General features: G+C 43.6%; 1 protein-coding gene across 1 annotated transcript in view; it reads right to left on the bottom strand.

Annotated features, from left to right (window-relative positions):
* Window positions 1-26,617, bottom strand: part of DISC1 (DISC1 scaffold protein) — a 366,980-nt gene that overhangs the window by 206,625 nt on the left and 133,738 nt on the right. Inside the window, exons 7-9 of the mRNA XM_078077709.1 lie at window positions 16,631-16,685; window positions 12,285-12,387; window positions 495-683 (exon numbers count right to left, since the gene is read on the bottom strand). Coding sequence (XP_077933835.1) covers window positions 495-683; window positions 12,285-12,387; window positions 16,631-16,685 — 347 coding nt within the window. The remainder of the gene's footprint in view (window positions 1-494; window positions 684-12,284; window positions 12,388-16,630; window positions 16,686-26,617) is intronic.

The following is a 26,617-nucleotide window of genomic DNA, read 5'->3' as shown; positions in this document are numbered from 1 at the left end:
CAGCATTGGCCTCTTCTACACCATTCTTCCTGGAGAAAGAAGCTCTCAGGAAAAACTCACACAAGGAAGCGCCACTGCATGGTCTTTATTCAGTTTTCTGAGTCAGCAGGCTCTCGTCTGTGATTGTGCAAGCCAGGAGACTGAGCCAAGGAACAAAAGGAACATAATTGTCAAACATAGAAAATTCTCAAGACCTGTGCCAAGGGAGAGATTGCTCTAAATAATCACAAGGCCATTAGCAAATCCAGGGCAGAGGAGGGGAGAAAAGACAGAAAAAGGAAAGATGTCACATGTGAATAGCAAAACAAAAGCTGACAAGTAATTCTACCCCATTTGCCAAGGCTCCTGCCAAAAAAAATCCTCCAGGAAAAGTGTCATGTGCTCCAGGATGCCTTTCACATCGATGCTCACATGAGGCACAGAACACCCTGCCTGGCCACCTAGTACAATCAGTAGCATGAATAGTTCACCAAGCAACAGTTGTGACTACTTACCATAGGCAGCTTCCCCCTGGTCCAGCTCTCTTCTCAGTCGGCTGTAATCTTCCTTAACACTGCCCAGCTTTTGGACATTCCTGGAACTCAGCACCCGAAGCTTGTCCAGGAGTCCCTCCAGCCCTTCCCTTTCTGCTGTTAATGATCTAATCTCCTCCGTGAGCTCCTTGGCTGTAGAGAAATGGTTTCCTGCAGCACATTGCAAGAGAGAAGGAGGGAAAACAAGTTTGACAGCATCCCCACACGTGGAAGATTTAGCAACAGCTAATGTGCACCAACAGTATGGAGAAAGAGGGCTGAGTTTGCAACTGCATCCAATTGCATGAATAGTCTTCCATGGAGGAATATGGAAAAACACTGTCTCCTTCAACTGGGAAAACCACCAGTCTCTTTATCACCTTATTTTTGTTAGTTCTGTTTTAAAGCTTCCATTAGCCAATTCATGTCCTTGTGAAACACAATGAAACAAAAATGTCCAAGTGAAATCCAGGGAAACCACATGGTATGTGGTATGACTCCATTCAAATATCCAAATGTCAAACAGTTGAAATATTATAGTAGAGTGGAAAGGGACTAGCCATTGGAGTCAGACTAGACCTAAATTCAAATCCTAGTCCTCCTGTTACTCAACCAGCATGACCTTGAGCAAAGAAATTAACATATGTAATTTCAGGGCAAACTTCTTATAAAATATGATTGTACTAACACCTGCATCAGGTGGCTTCAAGAATAAACATGAAATTCTGTAAAGCACTAAGGAAAATATATCATGCATTGAAGCTAGCAAGGTTGCAATTATATTTCTAAATATCAACAACAAATAAGTAGAAGATGATTTTTTTAAATACCATTTACAAGATATTTTAAAGCTCAAAATATTTAGGGATAAATTTAAAGAAACATGTGCAAGACCTCCACACAGAAAGCCATTTTAAAAACTTCTGAGAGAAATTTAAAAAGACTTAAGCAATCAGAAAGACAGAATACTCTATATATACATATATTGGAAAATCGAATATTTTTAACATTTCTATCTTCCTCAAATTCATCTATTCACTCAATACAATTCCAATCAAAATCTCATGATGGTCTTTTGTAGAAACCGACAAGCTTATTCTAAAATATAAAATAAAATGCACAAGGTCTAGATCAGCCAAAAAAAAAAAAAAATCCTTGTAAGGTAGAATGAAGAGAATATATATTACTTGATTTCAAATTAATGCTGAAGCTACAGATCAAGATAGTATGGCATTGGCATATAGATAAATAGATAAAACAGATCAATGGAATAGAATAGAAAGTCCAGGAGTAGACCACACTCACACAGTCAATTGATTTTCAACCAAAGTGCCAAAGTAAGTCAATAAGGAAAAGAGAGTACAACTGACCCTTGACCACCACAGGTTTGAACTGTGCGTGTCCATGTGTATGTGGATTTTTTTTAATAAATACAGTACAGTATTGTGAATATATTTTCTCTTCCTTACGATTTTCTTAATAACATTTTCTTTTCTTTCCCTTACTTTGTTGTAAGAATACAGTAGGTAACACACGTAACATACAAAATATGTGTTAATCAACTATTTATGTTATTAGTAAGGCTTCTGGTCAACAGTAGGCTACTAGCAGTTCCATTTTGGGGAAGTCAAAAGTTAAACTCAGATTTTTGACTGTGTGGGGGGCTGGCACCCCTAACTCCCACATTGTTCATGGGTCAACTATATTTTAAACACATGGTAATTGAACAACTAGCTACTGGAATGGGGAAACATTAGCTTTCATCCATACTTCAAACCATACACAAAATTTAATTAGAGATGGATCACAGACCTACATGTAGCAGCAAAAACTATAAAGCTTGTAGAATAAAGTATAGAACACTTTTCTAACTTTGGAATAAGCAAAACTTTGATTAGGACCCAACAAAAACTAACTACAAAAAAAAAAAAAAAAAGATAAATGGACTTCATTACAATTAAAAACCTCTACTCATCAAAAATACCACTAAGAAGATGAAAAGGCATGCCACAGACTGGGAGAAAATATTCATAATATGTGTATCTGACAAAGGAGTCGAATCCTACACCCAATAATTAAAACACCAATGACCCCATTGAAAAATGGGCAACTGATTTAACAGGCATTTTACAGTGTAAGATATGCAAGTGGCTGGTGATCATATGAAAACGTGTCGATGGTTATTAGTTACCAGAAAAATACAAATTAAAGTCATAGAGACTCCACTACAAAACCATTCAAATGGCTCAAATGAACCAGACCAAAGCTGTCTAGCTGGCAAGGATGTGGAGCTGTGGAGCTCTTGTCCATAATGGAAGTGTCAATGGCACAACCACCTTGAGAAGACTTCTGTCTGTTTTGCATAAAGTTAAATACACACCTGTGTGTGGACCCAAAAAATCTACCTCCAGGTATTTACCCAGGAGAAATGAAAACACGTAATCCAAAAATAGTTGTACTCGAATGTTCATAGTGGCTTTACTCGTGATAGCCCAAATAAAACAACCTAAATGTCCACCAAAGGGAGAAAAGCAGAAACAGGGTCCCATCTACACAATGGAAGAATATTCAGCCATAGAAAGGCACCAGCTCTTCATATACACAGTGACACGGGGAATCTCAAAAAAAAAAAAAAAATGAATCCATTGATACTAAGTTCTAGCACAGGAAAAACTGATCCATGGTAAAAGATATCAGAATGCAGGCTGTCTGGGGAAGGGGGGTGATGACTGGGAAAGGGCACAAGGGTGATGTTTCTGGAGGAATGAAAATATCTTGATAGGGTTGCAGAAAATAGGTATCAAAATTCATACAACTGGGCACTTAAGACCTGTGCATTTCATTGAATATAAATCATACCTCAATAAAAAAAGGAAAAAATATATTAGGGAAAATTTTAATATGAAAATTACATCATAAATTAATAAGCATATCACATTAGTGAATGCTCCATAAATAATAGGTATTGGGGTTTTGGGGGAGGGTTTTTTTTTAAATATTTTATTTATTTGTTTGAGAGAGAGAGAGAGCACGAGTGGGGTAAGGGGCAGAGGGAGAAGCAGACTCCCTGCTGAGCAGGGAGCCTGATGGGACTTGATCCCAAGACTCCGGGATCATGACCTGAGCCGAATGCAGACGTTTAACCAACTGAGCCACCCAGGAACCCAATAATAGTTATTGTTATCAGGGGGCTCCATGATGTTTCCACAATAACAGTTATGAACCTTTTCTCCTCTACCTTACCACAACTCTAAGAGGGAAGTTATGCCCTATGTTATCTATTCTGAGATGCACCCTTTTTCCCCCCATGTTAACATCTCTGAGATCGCCATCAGCCAGGAGTAGTCAGGATGAAGCTGTTACTACATGATTGTCATTCTCAGTGGCCTGGTGGACCATCTGCAAGGCCCTGGCGTTTCAAAGTAAAAACCATTTCAGGATCATTGGAGACCTGGCTATTGTCTGAAAACCATCTATCGTAATGGATTTATAAGATCAGGAAAGCACCATCATTTAAAACTTGAAGAACCATGTTGCAGCTTGGCGGAAGACCCTACAGAAAACAGCAGTTCAGTCTTGGAGGGAAAAAAAAAGTTGCATCACCAACAGTTTCACTGATGCAGAGGGTGATAATGGGTGAAAAACATGAGCTCCGACTACTTTGAGGCACAATGTGTTTCAGAACACTCAGACCCTGAATATGAAGATGTTTTAGGAAAACCTTGAGTGATTAAGTTTCCTTTCAAAAAGGATTTTTCAAAAGCCCAAATACATCAAAAAGGACTATTTCAATAACAAAATAAAAATTCTAAGCCACAGAAAGCATTATATCATTATTTAATTGACAGCGATTTTTCTTTCTTCGTAGTGTATAAAATAATGGTGCATTTTATGTTCACGGAAATATATGTTATCTCTGCTTTATAGTGGAGAAAACTGAAACCTAGAGAAAAAACTATCTTGCTGAGGTTACATAGCAATAAAACGGAAGGCAGGTTTCCAACTCAAACATAACTCCGAATCTTTCTTAGGTTCTAAACTATGCTATTTACTTCTTTATTATTATTATTTAAAAGGCAGATTTCAACCCAATATAAATGCGAGAAATAGGACAAAATGCTTTCCCACTTCAAGGGCATTCTGGACACCCAGCTATCATTTCTGTCACTGACATCCATAGTTTCCAATTCCATGACTGGATAAATATCTTTTGAGACCCTGTTTATTGTCTATCACTTAAGTGGGCAAATACGGGCGAGAACAGAGCACCACCCTGCTCTCCAGGAAGTCACCATTAAATAAAGAGGAGAAGATGTATTCTAAGAAATGGGCAAATATGCTCTAGGAGAGCTCAGAGAAGAAAGATTGTTCCAGAAGGGGAGACAGAAGCAGGTTTCATGAGGACAGAATATAAGGTTTCCAAAACAAGAAACAGAAACCTGGTTAGAGAACAAAGGGCTTGTCTTCCATGGGTGGCAGGAGGTGTGTGGCCAAGGTGGAGACTAAGCCCACAAAGAAGGTGGATCCAAACAGCAGAGCGACCAAGATGCCAAGCTGATGGGCTTGACCCATTTAGGAAAAACAAAGTCCAGATAAGGAGAGCAGCCTGGACTTCCACAAGCTTTGAGCTATAAATAGCAACACAACTAAATTGTTTCCTGGATCCGTGGTTTCTTTCTCGAATAATGACCAAGTTAGGGCTGCTGTGGACAGAGCCCCCATGGAGGGCCACTAAGAACCTCAAGTTTGATGGGTACAGAGTTCCCACTTGGGAAGATGAAAACAGTTCTGCAGGTGGATGGTGGTGATGGTTGCACAGAAATGTGAATGTACTTAATGCCACTGAGTTTTACACTTAAAAATGGTTAAAAGGGTAAATTTTATGTGTATGTATATTTCATCACAATAAAAAGATGTCCTTTAAAAAAAAACAAAACAAAACAAAAAAAGAACCTCAAGGGACATGTCCCGTGCCCAAGGTGGTTTGGGGAAGACCAGCCCAGAGGTGTGACTGCCTCTAGACAGGCCAGCCACGGGCACAACGTGGTGCCTTCAAATGTCCCTTCCCCGCCTGGGCTCAGGGAGCACCAACCTTTCTGCTAGACCATATATTCAAGCAAGAGAGGTGACCAAAAGTGAGGTAGGCGCCAACTGTGTCCCCAGGGACACCAGGCAAAATACACCACAGTGTGCAATCTCCTCCTACAAACAGTTCGGAAAGAATAAGACCTCTAAAAACAAATCAGAGGGGCACCTGTGTGGCTCAGTAGGATAAGCGGCTGCCTTCAGCTCAGGTCATGATCCCGGAGTTCCGGGATCGAGCCCCACGTCGGGCTCCCTGCTCAGCGGGGAGCCTACTTCTCCCTCTGACCCTTCCCCCTCTCATGCGCTCCTCTCTCTCTCAAATAAATGAATAAAATCTTTAAAAAAAAAAAAAATCAGAAAAGACTACATAGGCAGGGTGAGTGACCGCACAGAAGTTTTGCTGGAATGACAGGAAACACATCCTCAGATACCCCTGCAATCTATGGCAAGCTCTAGAGGCCAGGGCCCTTAATAAAACATAAGAGAGATCATGAATTAAAACTTGGGTCCCTTCCTTGATCCTGAGGGAAAACGCATAGTGATAGATGTGTGCATTTTATATATGCAGAAAGAGTGCGAATTCCCAGAGACAGTTAATACCACAAACCGAAGCCATGATAAAATGCTACACTGCCCCTGGTTAATATTTTATAAGCATTTCGGTCTCTGATCCAAGCCCATGAGGTAAATCCTGCTTGATTTAGCCCTCCCTGATTACTGAAACTGGCCAAGAGCTCTGTGATGAAAATATAGAAAAGTAAACGCTGATCCCTGAAGGAAGTCCCATCAGTGACCCCGTGACCCCAATCTCTGGGACTCTAATGGGCTCCTTCCTAAATGCCACAGGAGGATTTGTGCAGATGAATGTCCCGCCTTTGCCATCATCCCACACATACGCCTGCCTGCTCTTCAGCAAGAGAACCATACTTGGGCCTTCACAGAGGCTTTTTAAAGAACCTGTCAAAGTATTTTATTCTACAAAGGCCACCATTAAAACCCTCCAGGTGAATGCCAAAGCCAAAACTGACTTTATCCACTCTGTTCCTTCTAATTTTATCCTTCATCCTGAACTTACTACTTCACAATGTCTGGGGTTCCTTTTTTGAGGTCATTATTTGAGAGTCTGATTTTATAGATACGGGGCTCTTGTTAGAGCAGTTGTCTCATTTGGCCTTTCCAACAAGCCAGGATGGGGATCTTATAATGACTGTCCTTGATTTCCAGTTGAAGAAACTAAGACCCAGAGAGTCACCTTCCCAAGGTCACAAAGTCTTAGAGTTCTAAGATCCCACATGAGGTTGCTGAACTTGAACTGGGTTTTTCCAACCTCGTGTTAAGTGCTTATTCTGCCAAATACAGCTCAATAAGTGACTTGGTCAAAACGTGGCCACAAATCACCCATAAAGGGAGGGAGCACAAAGGGGGTCGGGGAATGAATCCTGTACTCAGGTAGGCTGTGTCACCCGGTCAGTCTCAAGCCCTCACTATGACTTTCATCTAGGGGGACATGCCCCCCCCAACACACACACAGTGCTGCATAGATCCACAGACATTCCCATCTGTAATGATCCTCCTAAAATCATTCACGTTTACATACCCAAATTTGAGCTAACCTTCTCTACTGGAATAAAAGAAAAAAAGCCAGTGCTGAAAATCATCAAACTCCAAAAATAATAGAGTGCTGCCTCTTTTTTTCTGGCACAACACTGTATCTTTTGAGGAACTCCAAGCTCCAGTACACGTGGTTAGGCAAGACTCACGCTCTGTCACTCAGAGTCTCCCCCTCAGCGATGTCAAGGCCACGTGCTAGGAGCTTGCACTAGCAAAGCAAACACAACCAACCAGTACCCACCAACACTCCCCCCACCATGCCGCCACCTCTCCACCAAAGCTCCTTTGGCTGGAATTGGCCATTTTCTGTTCGTTTTGTTGCTTTCTTCCAGTCACTATGATTTCCTGAGAAAGCAAAAAGCATTTTCGGTGAGCAGAGCCCTTTTGAACATCAGACATTTTAGACGGCCACATATTTCACAGAGAAGACGGGGAACATAACACCTGAACACACGGGATTTTACGTAAAACACAGACTGCTTCTAACAGCTTGAGAAAGGGTGGTACCTGGTGAGAGACTAAATATACAAACAGACAGTGGCCAGATCATCTCTAGAAATAGCACTCTGACCCGCAACCTGCAGCAACCTGCCCAGGAAATGAACCCCCATATCTACAATAACCAGTCCAGGAAGCCAGCCTGCTATAAGGGAGGCCGTAGGAAGCCAGATTGCTATTTCTAGTAATAATCCAGGAAACCAAACAATCACTTCTGTAATAATTGGTCCAAAATGGCCAGGATTTTATTAACAACTGACAGCTTCCCTAATTTTTGTCCCTGCTTCCAACTTAGGACCAGCTAGAGAAAGCCAAATATGCTCCCCGAACCAATCACACAGGATGCTCTAATTGGCCTGCCTCTAGCTTCCCAGCCTCCCGTCAGAACATACCTGCAGGCTTCCCTTTTCTCTGCTCCAAAGCTTTCCCACTTTTCTGCCTGCCTTTGAGTCTCTGCCAAAACTCAGGTAATGGTGGCTGACTCCCTTGCTATAGTAAGCTCTGAAACAGCTTTCACTTCTTCTCATTTGGTGGGTCTCATATATTTCCACACTGGACAGACCTCATCTTTGAAAAATCTTCGCTGGGCCTATTATCTCCTCCAACCATTGATCTAAATTGTTTAGAAAGAGGGAAACATCCTGAGCTTATCCAGAAAATCTTGTTTATGCCTAGATAGGCTTCCATTTAGACACTAAGATATTTTAAGTGCAGCTAATTTTTATTCTCTGTAAAGGAAAAGTCAAATTGGATAGAACCATCGTTTAGAAAACAAATTGGCTTGGAGTACCTGAGGCATCTTGGTATGCTACTTAGGAATAAATGATGATCTGAACTGTTTGTTCCTTGGAAACTAGTAACGGGAGGCAGGTGGGCAAGAAAATATACCACAAACTGAGGGACGACCCAAAGGAGGTATGAAAATAACAGATTCTGGAGATCAGCAATCAACAAATGAGGTGCATTTTTTCTTAACATAATTACTCTTCTTGACTGTCTTCTGAGTGCCGGGCAAAGCCCAAGGAAAAAATAGCAGAGTGACTCAACAGATGGACGGCATCAACAACAGTGGGTGATCCAAGCAGGGAAAGGCTGGAGCCAGAAATGCACGCACCATGTCTCAGTATCAGAGCAATATCAGAAGCTGGGCATCAGAGAGCCAGGCTTTGAGCCTAGGGGAGGGGAAATGGTCAGAGCAGGGCAGGCCCCCTGCAGATGAAGACTGGGACACTCATCAGGTTACAGAGCACTGATGGGGGCAGAGCCCAGTTACAGGACCTGGGGACCCAACCAGGACTGGGTGTGAGCAGCAGTGCAGACCCAGAGTCCAAGACGGAAGGCCAATATTCAGGGAGGATGCTTGTTGTTGGATCTTATACGTAGGTTACCACCACTTAAATATCTTCTGTGTCTGCGCATGAAAAGTCTTGGAGTGTCAAGGAGGTCACAGCTGTGAGGAGGAGAGCATGCATACGGAGGGTGGAACTGGACTGAGCTAAGGCACAAGCACTCATCACCAGAGGCCAGTGGTTGGGCAGGGGCCTAGCACAGTTCTAGAGAAGGAGATGGGTCCGAACTTCTGATGCTGACATCTTGACCACAGAGCCCAGATCAACCATACCCACTACGCACTCTCTAGAAGGTGTGGAGGTCAAAGCAATCAATCTGTGGGGTAGAGGATAGAGTTTTCAGTGAGGGTAGCAGAGAGGTGAAGGAGCCCTTGTCTAGGCTGGGCTCCCTTTTATGAAAGTGGATTCTCCAGCCCCAGTTCAGCCGCCTGTCCCTGCCAGGGCGTGCCCAGATTGCAGATTCATAGGCAAAATAAATGACTGGTGATGTTTTAAGTGACTAAATCCTGAGGCTGATTTATTATGCAACAATCAATAACGAGAACAGATTTTGGTGTCTGGATGCTGCTGTAAGAAACCCCTTAGACCTGAGGCACTGACAGTGGGACCAGGCGGCAGGCAGAAGCCTTGACAGACCTCAGTGAAGGCTGAAAGGGAAGCAAGAAAAATATAACTGGAAGCTGGAGGAAAGGGGACCCTTGCCATGTGGTAACAGAAAGTCTGGTATCATTATCAACTGAAGTAATCGAGAAAAAAAAGTTCCTAATGAAGTTGGTCATACAGCCAAGGAGACTCCAGGCAGAACACAGAAGTGCATGCTGGCGTCCTGTCACTGCCTATGATTCAGTGCAAGAAAAGAGAAGTGAGCTAAAGAATACACTGTTAGGGGCGCCTGGGTGGCTCAGTCATGATCTCAGGGTCCTGGGATGGAGCTCTACTTCAGGCTCCTTGCCCAGCAAGGAGTCTGCTTCTCCCTCTCCCACTGCCCCCCCAAGCTCGTGCTCCCTCTCTCTCAAATAAATAAATAAAATCTTTAAAAAAAAATAAACTGTTAAACATAAAGGAGCTAGGACTTGGTGAGTCTGAAAATAAAACCATTTCTTATTCCCAGTCTCTACAGATAGCAAATGATTCTTAAATTAAGAGAAGGTCTCAATCTGTAGACCAAACCAAGGAGTGAATCGAAGAAACTTTCAGACAGACAAAAGGCCTTCTGGGAATCTTAAGGGCACCCCCTAAGGCCCTCTTCATTCAAGAGGGCATCCAAGAATCCCAAGGGCATTGCCCCTCAGCGTTCTCACAGACAGACCAAAATGGAGAAAGACTTCTTTCTCTTGGAGAGGTTTGTCATGGCTTTTGTTTAATGGAGTGAGGGTTTGGCGTTCTGAATATACTAAGATAGGTCTGTCAAGATCCTACAGGAAGTGCCTTTTCCCTGCTCAGGTCCTCCCCGCTGCGGAGCTTAGCTCAAAAGGAAACAGAAAGCACATTATGTCCAGAATGCTGTCCACCCAGGCTCTGGCATGGCCCGTGGGGACGGCCTGTGACTGGAAAGCCTATTTGCCAACAGCCTACAGAATAATCAGGAAATAGGGAGGTTGAGAGGTGAGTTCCCACCCCAGTTAATTCAGGTCATCCCTCCTCCAGTCAGGTCTCACGGCTGTTCTCAGTTGATCAAAGAACTAAACACGAAACCCAGGCCCCATATACAATATACCGTCTTAAGAATTCTCCCTGGGATTCTAAAAAGAGATTATTCACATTTGAGAGAGGGATATCTCTGCTGCCTAAATGATACATCTCCTCCCTTGGGCTTAATAGAGACACATCCACCTGTATTCCTCAGGAAGATATATGGATTAAGAAAGGCAAAAACACTAACTCAGAAGCAAGATTGTGTTCAATCTTTTTTTTTTTCTCTTAGCAAATGGGGCCATAATTTCAAGTAAATGGCATGTGAAGCTGTTAAGAGCCAAGCCCCGCATTCACATTTCGATGTTGCTCCGGTTGTAAATAATACGCCTGACTGCACCAGGAACCAAATTGCTCGTTAGCTGCCAACATTAGTTGTTTAATGATCTGAAGAGCAAGCAGAAGCTGCCAATTATTGTATTCCTTCTTAAAATGCCATTTAAAAGCCATACATGTAATTATTATACCTTTTCGTTAAATTTTTATGATTCTTCTGAAGTTGATGAGCTACAGGTTCACTCAACCTATAAAACTCAGAGAATACTTGGAGGATGTCATGACACAACTGGATTAAAAAATCCATGAATCACACCTGAACTGGAGCCCCTGCTCTGCCACCACTTAGCTAACTGAGTGAACTTAACCGAAGGACGTACCCCAGGGCCTCAGTCTCCTAATCCGTTCATTGGGACCTCATATCTTTCCCTCCTACCTAATACAGCTGTTGTGAAAATGAAACAAAATAAGAATACAGGGGAATGCTTAAAAGCACTCTTCAAATGATAGGGTAAGATACTATTTTCAGGGGCGCCTGGGTGGCTCAGTCGGTTAAGTGTCTGCCTTCAGCTCAGGTCATGATCTCAGGGTCCTGGGATCGAGCCCCGCACTGGGCTCCCTGCTCAGCGGGGAGTCTGCTTCTCCCTCTCCCTCTGCCCCTCTCCCCCATTCATGTTCTCTTTCTCTGTCTCAAATAAAATAAAATCTTTTAAAAAAGAAAGATACTATTTTCAGAGACCTACTAATTAATGGGAAAATATATTCCTAATAACTACCAGATGAAGGATCGATTATGATATACTGAGAATCCTCCACAAATCTAATCTCTCTGACTGGGACGTTAAATTGAGTACATCACCTTGTCTCCTGTTATTCTCTCTCCCTATAGGAAGGGACTGACCACGTCCAAAAGTCTCCACGGAGCCTCTACAGACACATAATGCTATGTAAACATCTGCTAGAATTACATGGCATGCAGTGCACCTCTAGTCTCTTAAAGAAACAAACCAGAAGTCCAAAATATGGTACCTAGACAACTAATTTTTTTATTATATGTGCATATGTAGTTTTAAGAGTCTTACGAGGAGGCCATGCTGCCCATTTAGTCCATGAGTTTTAGTGAGACTTCCCACAAAAGCTCTGAAATGTCCAAGTATTACATAAGTAACGGGTAGAATGTTACTCGAGGACAAAACCTGGATGTGGTGGCAACTGGCATTATTCCCCTCACCCACTTCATGTCCCCACTATGTCCAGTTACCTGATACAGCAAGCATTTTGGCTTCAAGCAACGCCAGGAGTTGGGTTTCGATGTCATTTACTTTCTTCCTGAGAGTGCTGCTGAGTCTCTCGCTCATACACACCTAGAGGGGGAAAAACAGCCAGGACTCGTCATTTACGTAAAAATCAGAAGGCAATGGAGCAGCCAGGCAGAGATTTCTGGGTTTATAAGCAATGAAGAGGGGTGATAAAGAGTAACTGAAGCAGAGTTATTTAAAAGCAAACAATGTAAAAAGAAAGCAAGAAAAGAGGAAAGAAGGGAGGAAGGAAGATGAAGGAAGGTAGGTAGGAAGGAAGGGAGGGAAGAAGGGAGGAAGGGAGAGAAAGAGGGAGGGAGACAAGGAGAGAAGGAGGGAGGAAGATGGGAGGGAGGGAGGGAGGGAGGGAGGGCTAAATAAAACAAGCATTGGCACCCATCAGGTCCCGTACCTTCACCACCCCCACACACAAAAATGACAAGAGCTAACAAACCAGAGCGCAACCACAAACTAGAATAACCTCACCACCCTACCTACTCCCTCCCCAGGGTTACTCCCTCCTTCTGAAACATTCTTGCCCCAAATGGCTTAGCCCACTCACACCCTTCAGGCTCTGCTCAGACATCACCTAGGAAGAAAGGCCTGGCTGATTACCTATAAAAAATAGCAACCCCCTCAACTCTCCCTCCCCTTCCCCCTTTCCCCTGCGGGACATTTTCCCACCATGTCTTCTCCAGCTGACGCTATTTGTTTTTCTTCTTCTGTTTTCCTAGTATTTCTCTCCATTAGAATGCAAGCTCTATGTGAGCAGGGACTGCTCTGTGTCTGGCACACGATAAGCAGTAAGTGAAGGTGCACAACAGTTGAGATCAAGGGCAGGCTAATTACTAGTAGATGCTGTCTAATGAATCTTTAAGGGCAGATATTTGCTGGCAAGTCAGACTTGAAAAACAGACAAGTAGACCTCAAGGAGGTTTACAGGTTTTATCGTGTTTTTCCAGGATACCCAAACACTCCCTACATTTTTCTATGCTCTTTCAAAAATAGCAAAAATCTTAAACCTCACTTTCTTTTCCCAAATGACTTAGGTTATCTTTTATTTTCTTTGAAACAAAAACATCACATTTTTTCTTTTGTTTAAAGCAAAAACCTCATATTTGATTGATATCTACACTCAGATTGGTGAGCTACCTAGAAAAACATCCAGTTCAACAAAAGCACACAACTCAGTTGAATAACAACAAACGTGTGTATGAAGACATTTTGGGTGGCCCACAAAGGATCCCTCTTTTCTTGCTAAAAATCTAATTCCATTCAAAAACTAAAATTAACCCAGTTGGGTTCATAGTGCCCAGAGAAAATATAAAATCCAATTTCCCCAGAAGAACCTAGATCTTGCTAGATACCATCAACTTGAATTGTTTTGCTTATCTCAGACTGAAATTAAAATTATTTTTGGAATCAAAGCAGACCTCACCCATCCTGCCTAAAATGTTAGACTATTTCTTTCATGGCCTTAAACATGTTCTTTTCCATTAAGCAGCTGTAACTTCCCAAATCTCTTTACAAAACTCATTCTCTGGATGAAGGCCACAGTGTGGTGGCCTCCACACCAAAGCCGGCATCAGCAGTGATGAGCATCCCCATGCCCCAGGTGAGAATTGTCAGGAGTCAGAACTGGGTGTTAAAAAGAAGATGCTCTGGATTGCTCCCCACAGCACTTAGTCTCGGGTTGGCCCAGTGCCTGATGGCGGGCATGTCCCTTTCCATCCACCTAAGAATGTCATCGGAAGTCCAGGAACATTTCTGCTAAGTCCGTAACACCAGCCATAATTCTTATGTCTCATCCAATGTATGTCCGGTCTTCCTGATTTTAGTTAACAGCTTCTGTTAATCATAATTGGGTCAGTTTCTCCTTTGTTGAGCAAATCAATCCTTCAAGCTGTCACTATTAATACAAGACAGCCTTTCTAAATCTTCTTATTAAATTGCAATGTACATTCTTTCAAGCACTGCTGGATGTAATCTAATATCTACCAACCTCCAGATATTCCATTTATTTCCAACTATTTCTTCCATCTCATTTATCCCTTAATTACCTGGTTTGGGGAACCATCAATGTCAAAGAAATGTAATGAATGAAGGAAGGTTCCATTTCTCTTTGGGGGAGGAATCAAATGAATATCAGATATATATACCTAATACATTAAAGGAAGAAAACTGGGCCAACCTGCAATTTTTACCTCAAGGTCATGAGTCAATCGAGTCCAGAGTGCAAAGTTGTTTCTGTGTGACTATGCAGTTTTGTTTCAATTCCATGTGCACTAATATATGTCCCCCATACACACACACACACACACACACATTCGTGTATGTGCAGACATACACACCCACCTATCCACACACAAACACGCCCCAGAAAATCTGCACCTCCTTTTTATTTCCAGATAAAATTGGACCCTGAGGAACTCATTATCAAATGAAGCTTTTAGATTTACATTTTAAAATCTTAGATATGAATTCCTTAATCTTATGGAAAAGCAAGGGAATTAGGAGTTATTCGTAAGTGTATTAGAGAAGGTATGCAAACAAAGCCAATCACTTTTGGCATTTGGGCAAATCCAAGAGCTTTAACAGTAGCTGGGGATTATCAACAAATCCCACTATCATGTGCATATGTTAATATGTACATGTGCATAATATAAAATGTCCTAGAAAACACACTCCTATATCAACACCATGTGTATTCTGTACTAGGCAAGCCTGCCTGCTCATTGCTGGGAGAGGAACTCATTCAGATTACACACAGCACGTTCCAATACTCAATACACCCAAACCCTAGAGTACTTCCACCTGTTAATTCTGCGCAGAAATCAGGATGCACCTGACAAATGGCACATATTTACGCCAGAAAATACAGGAGAAGGAATACTCCTACCCCCTGCCCCATGCAGGAAGCTTTGGTCTCTCCTCACCTCCCCAGTGGCTCCGCCTGGAGGTAACCTGCCAGACAGTTATAGAACATGAATACTAGTCGGCGACATCACCGAAACATACAGAACAGAAATTCAGGTACGCCCTCTAGCACTTCCCCTCCTCCTTCATGTGACAAAATGGGTAAACCGAGTCAGTCTCCCTTGAGCAGGGAAGAAGGTCTCTCAGCACTGCGCAGTGTGAGAACCCACGACAAAAGCCCTTTACCAGAGTCCCGCCTGGGGATTCTGCTCCTTGCACGGCTCTGAATAAAGCAGTGCCTCGGATCCCATCTTGCTCTTCTTCAGGCAAACGTTCTAGCCGGATGTCACTGCCTATCAAACTGCTGCCGTGTGATTTTTTAGCAAAATCATTTAATGTATTTTTCAGAAAATGTACACAAAAACTGAAAAAATGTTCCAGAAAAACTGTGGACACTTTTGCCAACAACACAGCCCCAGTCTCAGCCCAGCTGTGGTGACGTGCAAGCCCATTGGCAGGTCTTCTGGATCTCTCTCCTGGGCGCTGGGCGAGGGCAAGAAAACATTCCTTCCAGGCCAGTGGACTCCCATCTGCTTTGCTCTCTGCTCAGAAACCTGTTCTTTTGTCCATTCTGACCATCTTATAACCAGCCCTGGCTCCCAGACCTAACGCAAATAATCAACGATTCATCCCAGTTCTCCGCCACACATTTAGTAATTCACAGAGTAATTGATCCTACTTCTCAGTTTGTCAGTAACTCGGTCACATATAACTATCTCTGCAGGGAAGGATTTTGTTTTGTAAACTGTGGTTATCCTAACTAACCATGACATTGACTATTTAATTGAATTGGCTAGGTGCTCCCAGGGAATACTGCAGGACTGCGCTATCTCTATACAAACCGAGGTCCTGGTATGAAGTATAAATGGCAGAGAAAATAGGCAAAATGATTCTGAAGTCAGCTTAAAAAGTTGAAAAAACAAACACCTGCTATGCAAACTTTCCTAAAACCTGTTTGTGAGGATCCCTGAACCCTGTCCTCCTGGAAGAGAAACAATTTTTCAGATTACTCCCATCCCGAAAGCCTTTTCATGCAAAGGCATTTGATGGTACCCGAAAGCACTCATTTCCCATTCCCTAACACTGGCAGCTCCTGTTAGGCAAAGGCCGAACCAGTCAATCTCTGGAGGACCACAAGCCAGGACCCCTACCACAAGAGCAGCCCCCATTCCCGGCTCTTCGGGCGCATCGCCTGGCCTGTCGAATGGCTCTGTAGAGTCTACACTTCCTCCAGAGCCATGAGCTAGCCTGAAATATCATGTGACCTAGACATGACATTAAGTCAAAAGAAAACTTGAGAGACTTCAGAAAATGGTCATATAAAGATACTTACCTTAGCAGGGATTTCCTTAAGTGACAAGTTGAGGGATTTTATCCGCTCCTGGAGGCTAGAAGAATTAGAAAAAGGACATTGGTCTTCTTGGAATCATAGTTCCATACCACCACATAGAGGAACACTGTGAAATGGTGAACTTCCCATCAGCCTAAAGGCTGAAGAACAGTGGGAAAGATGATGCCAAATCGGTTCCATTTGACTGTGGAATAACATGTTGCTAGGAAGCAGATTTCCCCTCCCTAATGATGCTCTACTTAGGCTAGTGCTTAAATCTGTTCTTCCCATAGTGAACAACTCCATAGCACATAGACAGGGTAAAGAAACAACCCAGATGTCTTGGCAGCAAAGGATGAAAATTCACATTCCTATAACTACCTTCCAAGAAGGATGGTCTACACGGGGTAGCATTTCACAGGCAGTAATCAAATATTATCTATTCAGGTACACTGTGTAATCCAACAAATATGGATGGATGACAAATGGATGAAACTAAGAATCAGATCTTATTCTCAATGTTGTTACCTAAAAGAGAGGAAGTACATACAGACAATCAACTACGATATAAAGCAAGATGAAAAAAATACTATTGGGAATAGGAACCCAGTGCTAGGATCAAACTGCTACCTAAAAACTGTCACAGGCAGGGGCACCTGGGTGGCTCAGTTGGTTAAGCCTCCAACTCTTGGTTTCGGCTCAGGTCATGATCTCAGGGTCGTGGGATGGAGCCCCACATCGGGCTCCACACTCAGTGCAGAGTCTGCTTGAGATTCTTTCCCCCTCCCTCTCCCTCTGCTCCTCCCCCTGTCCATGCGTGCTCTCTCTCTCTCTGTCTCAAATAAATAAATAAAACCTTAATTTAAAAAAAAACCCATCACAGGCAGATACTGTCTCCAAGGGCACAGTGGAGACAGTAAGGTGGGTAGCAATTTAGAAAACTATGGGACTAGTGGGAGAGCTTCCTGGAAGAGGCGGAAAGTGAACTGGGCCTCAAGGGAAAAGAAGGAAGAACAAAACTCCAGGGAAAAGATGAGTCCAACTGGACCATATCGTTCACAGAGGTGAACTGTGATGGACAAGAAGGGGAAGGATTGTTTCTAATGGGAGTGGGGGAGAGGGGTAGGACAGAAGGGAGAAGTCTGTCCACATCTGCAATGTGTGCTTGTTTATTTAAGAAAATAAGGGAGGGGAATGCTAATATTTGTTTAATCTCAGTGGTGGGTAAATGAGTATATATTTTTCAGTGTGTTTAGAATATTCACAATCAAAATAACTCTTAAAGGAATATCAAGGACAAGCTATTGTCAATACCGAACGCTGGGCTAAGGAGTTCTGAGCTCTATCCCACAGGCAATGGGAAATTATTCTAGTTTTGAGCAGGAGAGCAATAGGAAAGAAATAGGGTTTTTCTGGAAAATTAATTGGGCAGCACTATGAGAGGTGATTTAGAGTAGTCAGGCAGGCACCTTCAGCAGAAGCCCAGCTGCGAGGCCCAAGGGCAGGCACGGAGGGACAGAAGTCTGAAAGGAAAGGAAGGTGGGGATCCTTTCATTACGTTGATGCTGAAAAACAGTGAAAACATATGCTCTGGGTCTTTTCATTCATTCATTCATTCATTCATTCACAAACTCATTAATTCTTCCAATATCTCCTGGGCACCTAGTAAGTTAGGAACTCAGAGCATAAAGACCTGGTTCTTGCCCTCAACAGCTCACTGCTTCCAAACAGTAGCCCAAAAGAAAAAAGTTAAAAGAAAAAAAAAAAAGGTATAGGTACTAAAAGAGAGAAGGTAGGTCACTTAGCAAAACGGTGAGCTGCAAATGCAGGGAAGGTCAGGTTTTCTGGGGTCTGCGTGGGGAGAGGGGTCAGGAAAAGTTTCTCTGGCACGGGTTGCATAGTATCCGAGAGAGGTGGCCAGTTTGCCCCTTGCTGGGGTTCTTCAGCTCTAAGAACTGGTTTTCAACGTCATCACCTCCACCAACCTGTGACTTCTGAGCACAAGCAAGTTCGTTTCCATTGCAAATGCCCTAGAGCTGGGGCAGGTCCCTTCTAAACCAGTCATCCCCACTTCAGACCGACATTCAGCGGAGGAGGGACACCCCACTGAGCTGAGGTCAGATGACAGCTGACAAAGAGCAGGGCACACATGGCAGCAGGATTTTCTGAATTCAGGACTCACGATAGGACAAACATCAGTGTGCATGGCGGGAACAGTGGGAACGCACATGTGGAATCCTGCCTGGAGAATTCCAGCCCGCTGGATGGAGGTTGGATCTTTTGAAAGGAGGTGAGTTTGAGTGTCGTGCTAACATGGAGAGCAGGGAACGGACCCAGCCACTGGAGATGCTAGGAAGAGAAGAGCAGAGGGTGTCCAAGATGCGCCGGTACCCATTCTACCTCTGATTCCAGAAGCAACTCTAGCTTCATGCTGCTAATGTCTGTTGTCCACACTTCAAACTTCCCGTGGTTCTGCAGAAATGCACCTTCCCTTGCCAGGCGGATGGGAGTCTGTGCAACTAATAACTTTTCAGGAAACAGTTCACCACAAAATTAATCCTATATGATGAGCATTGAATAGTATTTTATAAGTAAGTGTTCGCGGCCACACACAAAGACTAGTTCATGCATTAACAATGAAGATAGATAGCTGGTGGGTCCACTTACTGACCCTGAAAATTCAGCTGACCAAATAGCAGTGCCTTTAACTCACGCTCAATAGGTCAAGAACCAGCCTTCCAGGGGTTGACACAATTCATTGGTCTTGGCTCGGCTCGGGTCCTAACCCAGAAAGAAAACGAGTCTCCTCTCAAATATCCATGTTAGAGCAGGGAAGCAGTGATGCAGATAATTGAATGCATTGTTTCATATTTGATTTGATTTATATTTAATTTATTTAATTTATGCTGTATTACTTTTTGCAGTAGATTTACCTTCCTAATTATGTTTTGCTCAGGCTAATATTAACATTAGTTGCATCCCTGGGGTATACACAGAATGAAAGCAACAGGGGGGCAGAAGGATATGAATAATCTACATACCAAGCTAGTGGTTTTCAAGCTATTTTTAGTAGCAGAACTCTTTCAGACAAATTGTACATAGAACTGCAATCCATATATGAAATCCGTAACAAGGGGATCCATTCTGGTTAAGGGTGGGTGTCTGGCATGGGGTACAAACAATGTCACACTGACCCCACCCACTTAGTGCCCCACCATCCCCCTGTGGCCCATGAACCAAGATTCCAGCAGCAAGAATTCAAATTAAAAACTACCAAATTAGAGGGGCACCTGGGTGGCTCAGTTGTTAAGCGTCTGCCTTAGGCTCAGGTCATGATCCCAGGGTCCTGGGATCGAGCCCCGCATCAGGCTCCCTGCTTAGCGGGAAGTCTGCTTCTCCCTCTCCCACTCCCCCTGCTTGTGTTCCCTCTCTCGCTGTGTCTGTCAAATAAATAAATAAATAATCTTTAAAAAAAAAAAAAAAAACCACCGAATTAGATAAGTTAAATGTTTAAAAAAAAAAAGAAAGAGTTACACGCACTTCAATGATTAAAACTAATCCCCATGTTTCTTTTAAGCTTGTGTATTTTTTTAAACGTACTTTTTTTTTTAAGATTTTATTAATTTATTTGTCAGAGAGAGAGAGAGAAAGCACAACCAGGGGGAGCAAGAGACAGAGGAAGAAGAAAACTCCCTGCTGAGCAGGGAGCCCGATGCGGGACTCGATCCCAGGACCCTGGAATCATGACCTGAGCCAAAGGCAGACGCTTAACCGACTGAGCCACCCAGGCGTCCCGAGCTTGTGTATTATTAATGACACATGAGAACTGTCTTCTCAGATCAAATACACCGATGCTAGAAGCACCTACACTGTCTCCACAAATAATGTTTTAGCAAATACATCAGACCTAATTTACTCAAATTGAGTATCTTTGTGCAAAGCAGCCGTCCTAAGAATAGTAGTGCCAAACATTTATTGAGCACTTACTGTGTACCAGGCCTTCTTCTATAATCCTTATGTACATGAGCATTTTAAATTCTCACAACTCTGTGCAGTTGGTACTATAATATCTACTCTTTCAGACAAGAAAGCTCAGTCAACGAGAGATTTAAGTAACTGTCCCAGGGTTAACCAGCTGGTAAGGGGGTAAATGATGACCCAGGCAGTCCGGCCGTCTGTTCTCCTAACCATTAACCGGTACTGCCTCTCCTGGAAGCCAAGTCCTTGTTCAAAACATGCTCTCACTGTCCAGCCTGACTTCTAGAATCCTATTTTAGAATTATGTTAAATTTACCGTACAATCGCTATCATTATTTGTAAACGCACATTATTCCTTACTCACAAACTGGTGTTTAAATCATATGACCAAAATGCACCTTCAACAAATAAAGCCTTAGAAAAATCAAGACTGTCGACAAGAACGTGCAGCAGAGAAAGCACATCAGGGGCAGATGGGCCGGGAGCTGGTGGTGGCAAAATAACTCGAGGGCAAAGGGGTCACTTCTGAGTTGATTGTGTCCCTCTCACCCCGGTTCATTATGTTGGTGTCCTCATCGTGGGACCTTATTCAGAGACAGGGTCTTTCCAGAGGCAATCAGATTAAAGCAAGGGCATGAGGGTGGACCTTAATGCAACACGCCTGGTGTCCTCATGGAAAGGGAAAATTCGGATGCAGACACACACACGCACAGAGGGAAGACCACGTGGGGACACAAGGAGAAGACAGCCAGGAAGAGGGGCCTTGGGAGAGACTAAAGCTGCCGACACCTTGCTCTTAGACTTCTAGCTTCCAGAACTGTGAGACAGTAGATTTCTGTTACTGAAGCTGCCCAGTCTGTGCTATCTTGTTATGCCACCCAAGCAACCTAACCCATGGGGGGTTTTCAATTTTCAACTCAAATTAACATGCAATTAATCATATGTGTTATTAAGATCCTACATGCTGGTACTCCGGGGTCCAACAAAAAAAGAGTCACTTCTCCATAGCAGCAGGTGGACAACAGACAACTTGACAGCTCTTTTGTTTGCTCCAGACTAACAGACGGTTCCATTTGCAACTCACCCAAGTGGCAGAGTGAGAGAGGCCACAACAGATATGTGCAGAATGCGAATGTTCTTACTGGTAGCGTGGGAGCTAAGGATTTGAGGGGCGGCTATAAGAAAAGTTTATATAAAGGGACTCCTGGGTGGCTTCATCAGTTAAGCATCCGACTCTTGATTTCGGCTCAGGTCATGATCTCAGGGTCTTGAGATCAAGCCCCGCGTCGGGCTCTGTGCTCAGCGTAGAGTCTGCTTGAGATTCTCTCCCTCTCCCTCTGTCCCTCCCCAGCTCATGCTAAATACATACATACATACATACATACATACATAAAATCTTTTTTAAAAAAAAGAAAAGTTTACATAAGAATGTCTTTGATTAAAAAAAAAAATGATTATGGGACCACTGGGTCAGTATAGGAGCTCACAAACGCCCGAGCTTCAGGTTGGGGATGAAAAGCTCTCTTAAATACTCCTGCAGTATCATGAGAATGCTACCACTGGTGTCAAAAACACCAGTAATAAAAAATTCAGCTTGGGGAGGGACCAATTGCTTTTCAGCACTAACGGGAAGGGAAGATGGGATGGAAGTCAATCACGGTAACGAATCTAAATAGCACAAGCCAAGACTGGTCAAGGGCCAGAAGGAGATGTATGCAGGACACTATTAGCCAGATAATTCGGGTTTGATGACTTGGAGTGAGAAACAGTTCTAAGGGAGAACAGGCCAACCAGAGAACCACTCTGGCCCACGGACACTGTCCTCTGAAATGCTACAAAGGCCTGTGAGCTGGTCCCCTGCTTTGTCCTCACCACTGCTCGGCTCAGATTTGGCTCCAGGACACCCAGGGAAAGCCAAGGACCAGTGCGGCCCACCTTCCGTCACGTCTCTGACCGCCTCTCCCACAAGGCCCTCCTTCACTGGCTCTGCCCTGCCTTAGAGGCCTCCTGACAGCGCCCCCAATCTGCCTTGAGGGACACAGGCCCTCTGAGCCTGGATGCTCCCTCTGACCCCGAGACATGTGCCGGGCCAGCCCCCCACCCCCCTTCAAGTTCTTGCTCTAATCTTACCCTCTCAGGGAGCCCAGCCTGACGACTCCATTTAAAACTGCAAATTCACATCCTCTCCTGTTCTTCCCCCACAGCATTCACTTCCTACTAACCTACTATGTGATCTACTTCCTTATTATATTTATTGTTTCTTTCTGCCTCTCCCCACCCCCCCACCCCCAGTAGACAGAAAGCTGTCAGGGGCAATGATCTTTCATGGAAAAGTTCCTGGCACATAATGGGTACTTACTAATATTTGCTTAGTGAGTGCTGCTCACCATCTTGTCTTCTTCCTAAGGAACACAGTAGTCTCTGCCTTATTTATGATTCACTTTCAGTGGTTTCAATTACCTGCAATCAACCAGTCTGGAAGCAGATGATGTTCCAAGCTATTGTCAGAAGGTCAATAGTTGCCTAACACTATGTCATGTGCCTACGTCATTCACCTCACTTCATCTCATCATGTGGGCATTTATCATTTCTCATCATCGCAAGATGCATGAGTATAGTACTATAAGATTTTTTGAGAGAGAGACCACATTCATGTAATTTTTATCATAATACATTGTTATAATTGATCTATTTTATTATTAGTTATTGTTGTTTATCTCTTATTGTGCCTAATTTATAACTTAAACTTTATCATAAGTATGTATGTATAGGAAAAAACACAGTATACATAGGACTCGGTACTACCCATGGTCTCAGGCATCCACTGGGGGTCTTGGAACATATCCCTGTGGATAAGAGGGACCTGCTGTAGGTGGAACTTTATATGAGGAAGAAGAGATTAAAAACCTAGAGTCTACTCAGTAAGATCTTCACTCCTCTTCCTAAATCCCATGTCTTAGAACTCTGGCTCTCTTTGACTTACGTCTTTTGGATGGTTTCTCTTCATAGACTATGTATAGGCTGAATTTTATTCCCCCAAAATTCACATCTTAGAGTCCTAACCACCCTCCACCCTGCATTTCAGAATGTGACCTGATTTGCAAAAAGGGTCATTGCAAATGTAGTTAGTTGAGAAGAGCCTGTTAGGGTGGGCCCTACTCCAATATAACTGGTATCCTTATAAAAAGGAGAAATTTGGATTCAGAAACACACAGAGAAGGAAGACAGTGGGAAGAGACACAGGGGGAAGAAAGTCACCTATAAGCCAAGGAGAGAGACTTGGAACAGATCCTTCCCTCAAGGTCTTCAGAAGGACCAGCCCTGCCCATACCTTGATCTTAGACACTTAAACACAATAAATGTCTATGTTTAGGCCACCCACCTGCAGTACTTTGTTATGGCAGTCCTAACAAACTAATGCAGACTGGCACGAGGAGGGAGACGTGTGGAGAGCTAGAAGGTCAGAAGTAAGGACCAGGACTGTGTACAGGGCACCCACAGGTCTCAGCCTGGAGCCTGTCTCTAGCCAGTGCAAATGAGTCCTCTCTGCTGCCAAACTGCCTAGGCCAGAGGGTCACTCTGTAAAATTCAGAGTGACAGTGCTTAGAGTATCTTGCTAATCTTCCTCAATAACCTATCACTGCATTAGGTATCTATTCGTTTAAAAAACCCCACACCCCAATCAAATAGCAACCAACCACTGTTCACTCCCTATTTCTCCAGACTTAGGGAAGCATACCTCAAAAGCCTTATAAGAAACTTAAATCTGTACCTTCTTTTAGTAATACTTTCAATACTTCCCATAGATCCATGCATCAGAGGGCCCTGACCTGATCCTCTATACTCTTGAAATGAAGCATCCACGAGACCAGAGATACATGCCCATCCAGATCTAGGCCAGGCCTTCCCTAAGAGCCATGAGACTGCTGCCTGCCAGGACTCTTCTCCAAGTATTCCTCTCGAGGGTGGAACACACCACAGTGGACATACCTGTAGGCCCAAGCACCGGTTGAGCAGTGGCTACTTTGAAGATGTGGATATCTCTTGGACATGCAGGCCAGGTGTCCACATGTAAAGCCCATCAGAATCCCAGGGCAGGAAGGACAGATGCCAGGGGGGGAAGACAAGGTCAAGCAAGCATCCCATTGGTCCTCTTCTGAGCCACAGATGTCAGGTGGGCCTGAACTGACTCCTTTGTGTTCGTGTCCTAGAGAAACTACCTCTCACTTCATGTGGCCTTCCTTTGTTCTTTATGCTTCCTTCTGCCACCACCACCCTTGGCACCAGCCCTGGCCCAGCACGTTAGACCACACCCAGGACGCCAGCCACACACGTGCCCCAAAGACGAGCCTTTGAAGAACAAACTGTGTCCCTACTCTCATCTGACCTTTGCCGAATACAATATTAATGACTCTGAGAATTCCATCCACAACCCCCCTAACTCTCTGCAAGACTTTGAGCAAGTCACTTCTCTCTGGAGCTCTATTTCCTTACCCACAAAGTGAGGCAGTTGAGCCAAGTTATTTCTAAGAAACTTTCAATCCTACCATCCAAAGTTCTTTTACTATTCTGCCATTCAAGATTCTCTTACCAATATTATTTTACCTGCAGAGAGCTAGAGTGGCCAAAAGACATATAGGTTATATAAAGTGCCAGATGATGTTGGTGACAGAGGCAGAAATAGAGGCCAGACATCTCTCATTTTTCTAAGCAAGGCACAATTTTTCAGTCCTCAGAACAGAGTTGTGCAGAAGGTCTGCTGTCTATTGGCAGGTGCCTGTCCATCTCCTGCCTGTGTATACGTGGCCTGATGCTGAAGTCCTATTTCAGCAAAAATCTCTGGGAAAGGAGGAGGAATATCAATTTCATCTCCAAACAGTCTTCTCCCTGCCCCTCTGTCTCTCTCCCCATTTGTAGTTTCATCCCGTGTCTTGTTTAGTAAAAATAAGTTTAAGAATGAGAGATTGTTACTGAAGCAAGATAGAAATGACATAAAGGGCAAAATGACAGCCACCCTGGTACAGGCATTACTTGGGTCTTGAATTAAAAAAAAAAAAAATACAGGAATCCGTTGACATTAACACCCTTGCCAATTACTGCTCGGTCCTCTAACCTTCTGTCAGGGGCAAGTGGTTAAGAAGATGGCAGCAAAAACAGCTTTAGGAAATGCAGGATTTTATCTACTTGGCCTTTTTCCTTCTATGGACCCTTCTTGCCTCACAGATGATAATGTCACATGTCACCGGTAGGACACACACGGGGCACAGACAACAAAAATGCCAAGAATTCCTCCAGATTTCAGATGATCTCGAGAAGGCAAGATAGGGCACATATACTCATCAGGAGCAAGCCATTCTATACGGCTGTAAAAGCTATCAGGCTGGTTACCTGAGACATTTCCTCTTGGGGAAGCCTGAATAGTGCAGTGGGGAGAGATCTGTACCAAGAGCCCAGAGCTCTGGCACCCCATGACCATCCTCACCAACTCTGGCCCGGCACATAATCTCTGTCCTGCTCGGTGGTGGGACAGGAACATGACACAGAGTCTGCTCATGTGACCGACACTCACATTCATCCTGGATCTTGGGCACAGTGAAGTATTGAAAGGTTTTTAATAAAGCATTCATACAAATAACCATGACTACATCAGAGTAAGAAAGTAGTTTTGAGTAATCTGACAGAAATCAAGCACATGGGTTTTTAACTAGGGTAAATATAGGTGATGTTTCCCTCTCTGCCCCAAGCAAAAGAGATTAAATAAAAGAAATCAAGAAAAATAGGCCAGAGAAATACTCAGACTTTCAGCCCTTTGATCCATTTTGTACGACTATAAATTCTTCTTAATAAAATCCATCTATGTAGCTTGTGTAAGTACTCCCAAAGGGGAGAGCGGAAAGAGAACGAGTGAGAGTGCACGAGGAGTTCCGGCTTCCTAGGAAAGACTTCCTGTGGTCGGGGCGCTAATGTGGAAGTGTGGAGCAGAGGAAACGAGTGCTAGTACTGAATGTACCG

The sequence above is a fragment of the Halichoerus grypus genome, chromosome 7 (genome assembly GCF_964656455.1).
Source record: "Halichoerus grypus chromosome 7, mHalGry1.hap1.1, whole genome shotgun sequence".
Classification (NCBI taxonomy): Eukaryota; Metazoa; Chordata; class Mammalia; order Carnivora; family Phocidae; genus Halichoerus; species Halichoerus grypus.
The sequence above is the reverse complement of the archived record's forward strand: the minus strand, read 5'-3'. Positions and strand labels throughout refer to the sequence as shown.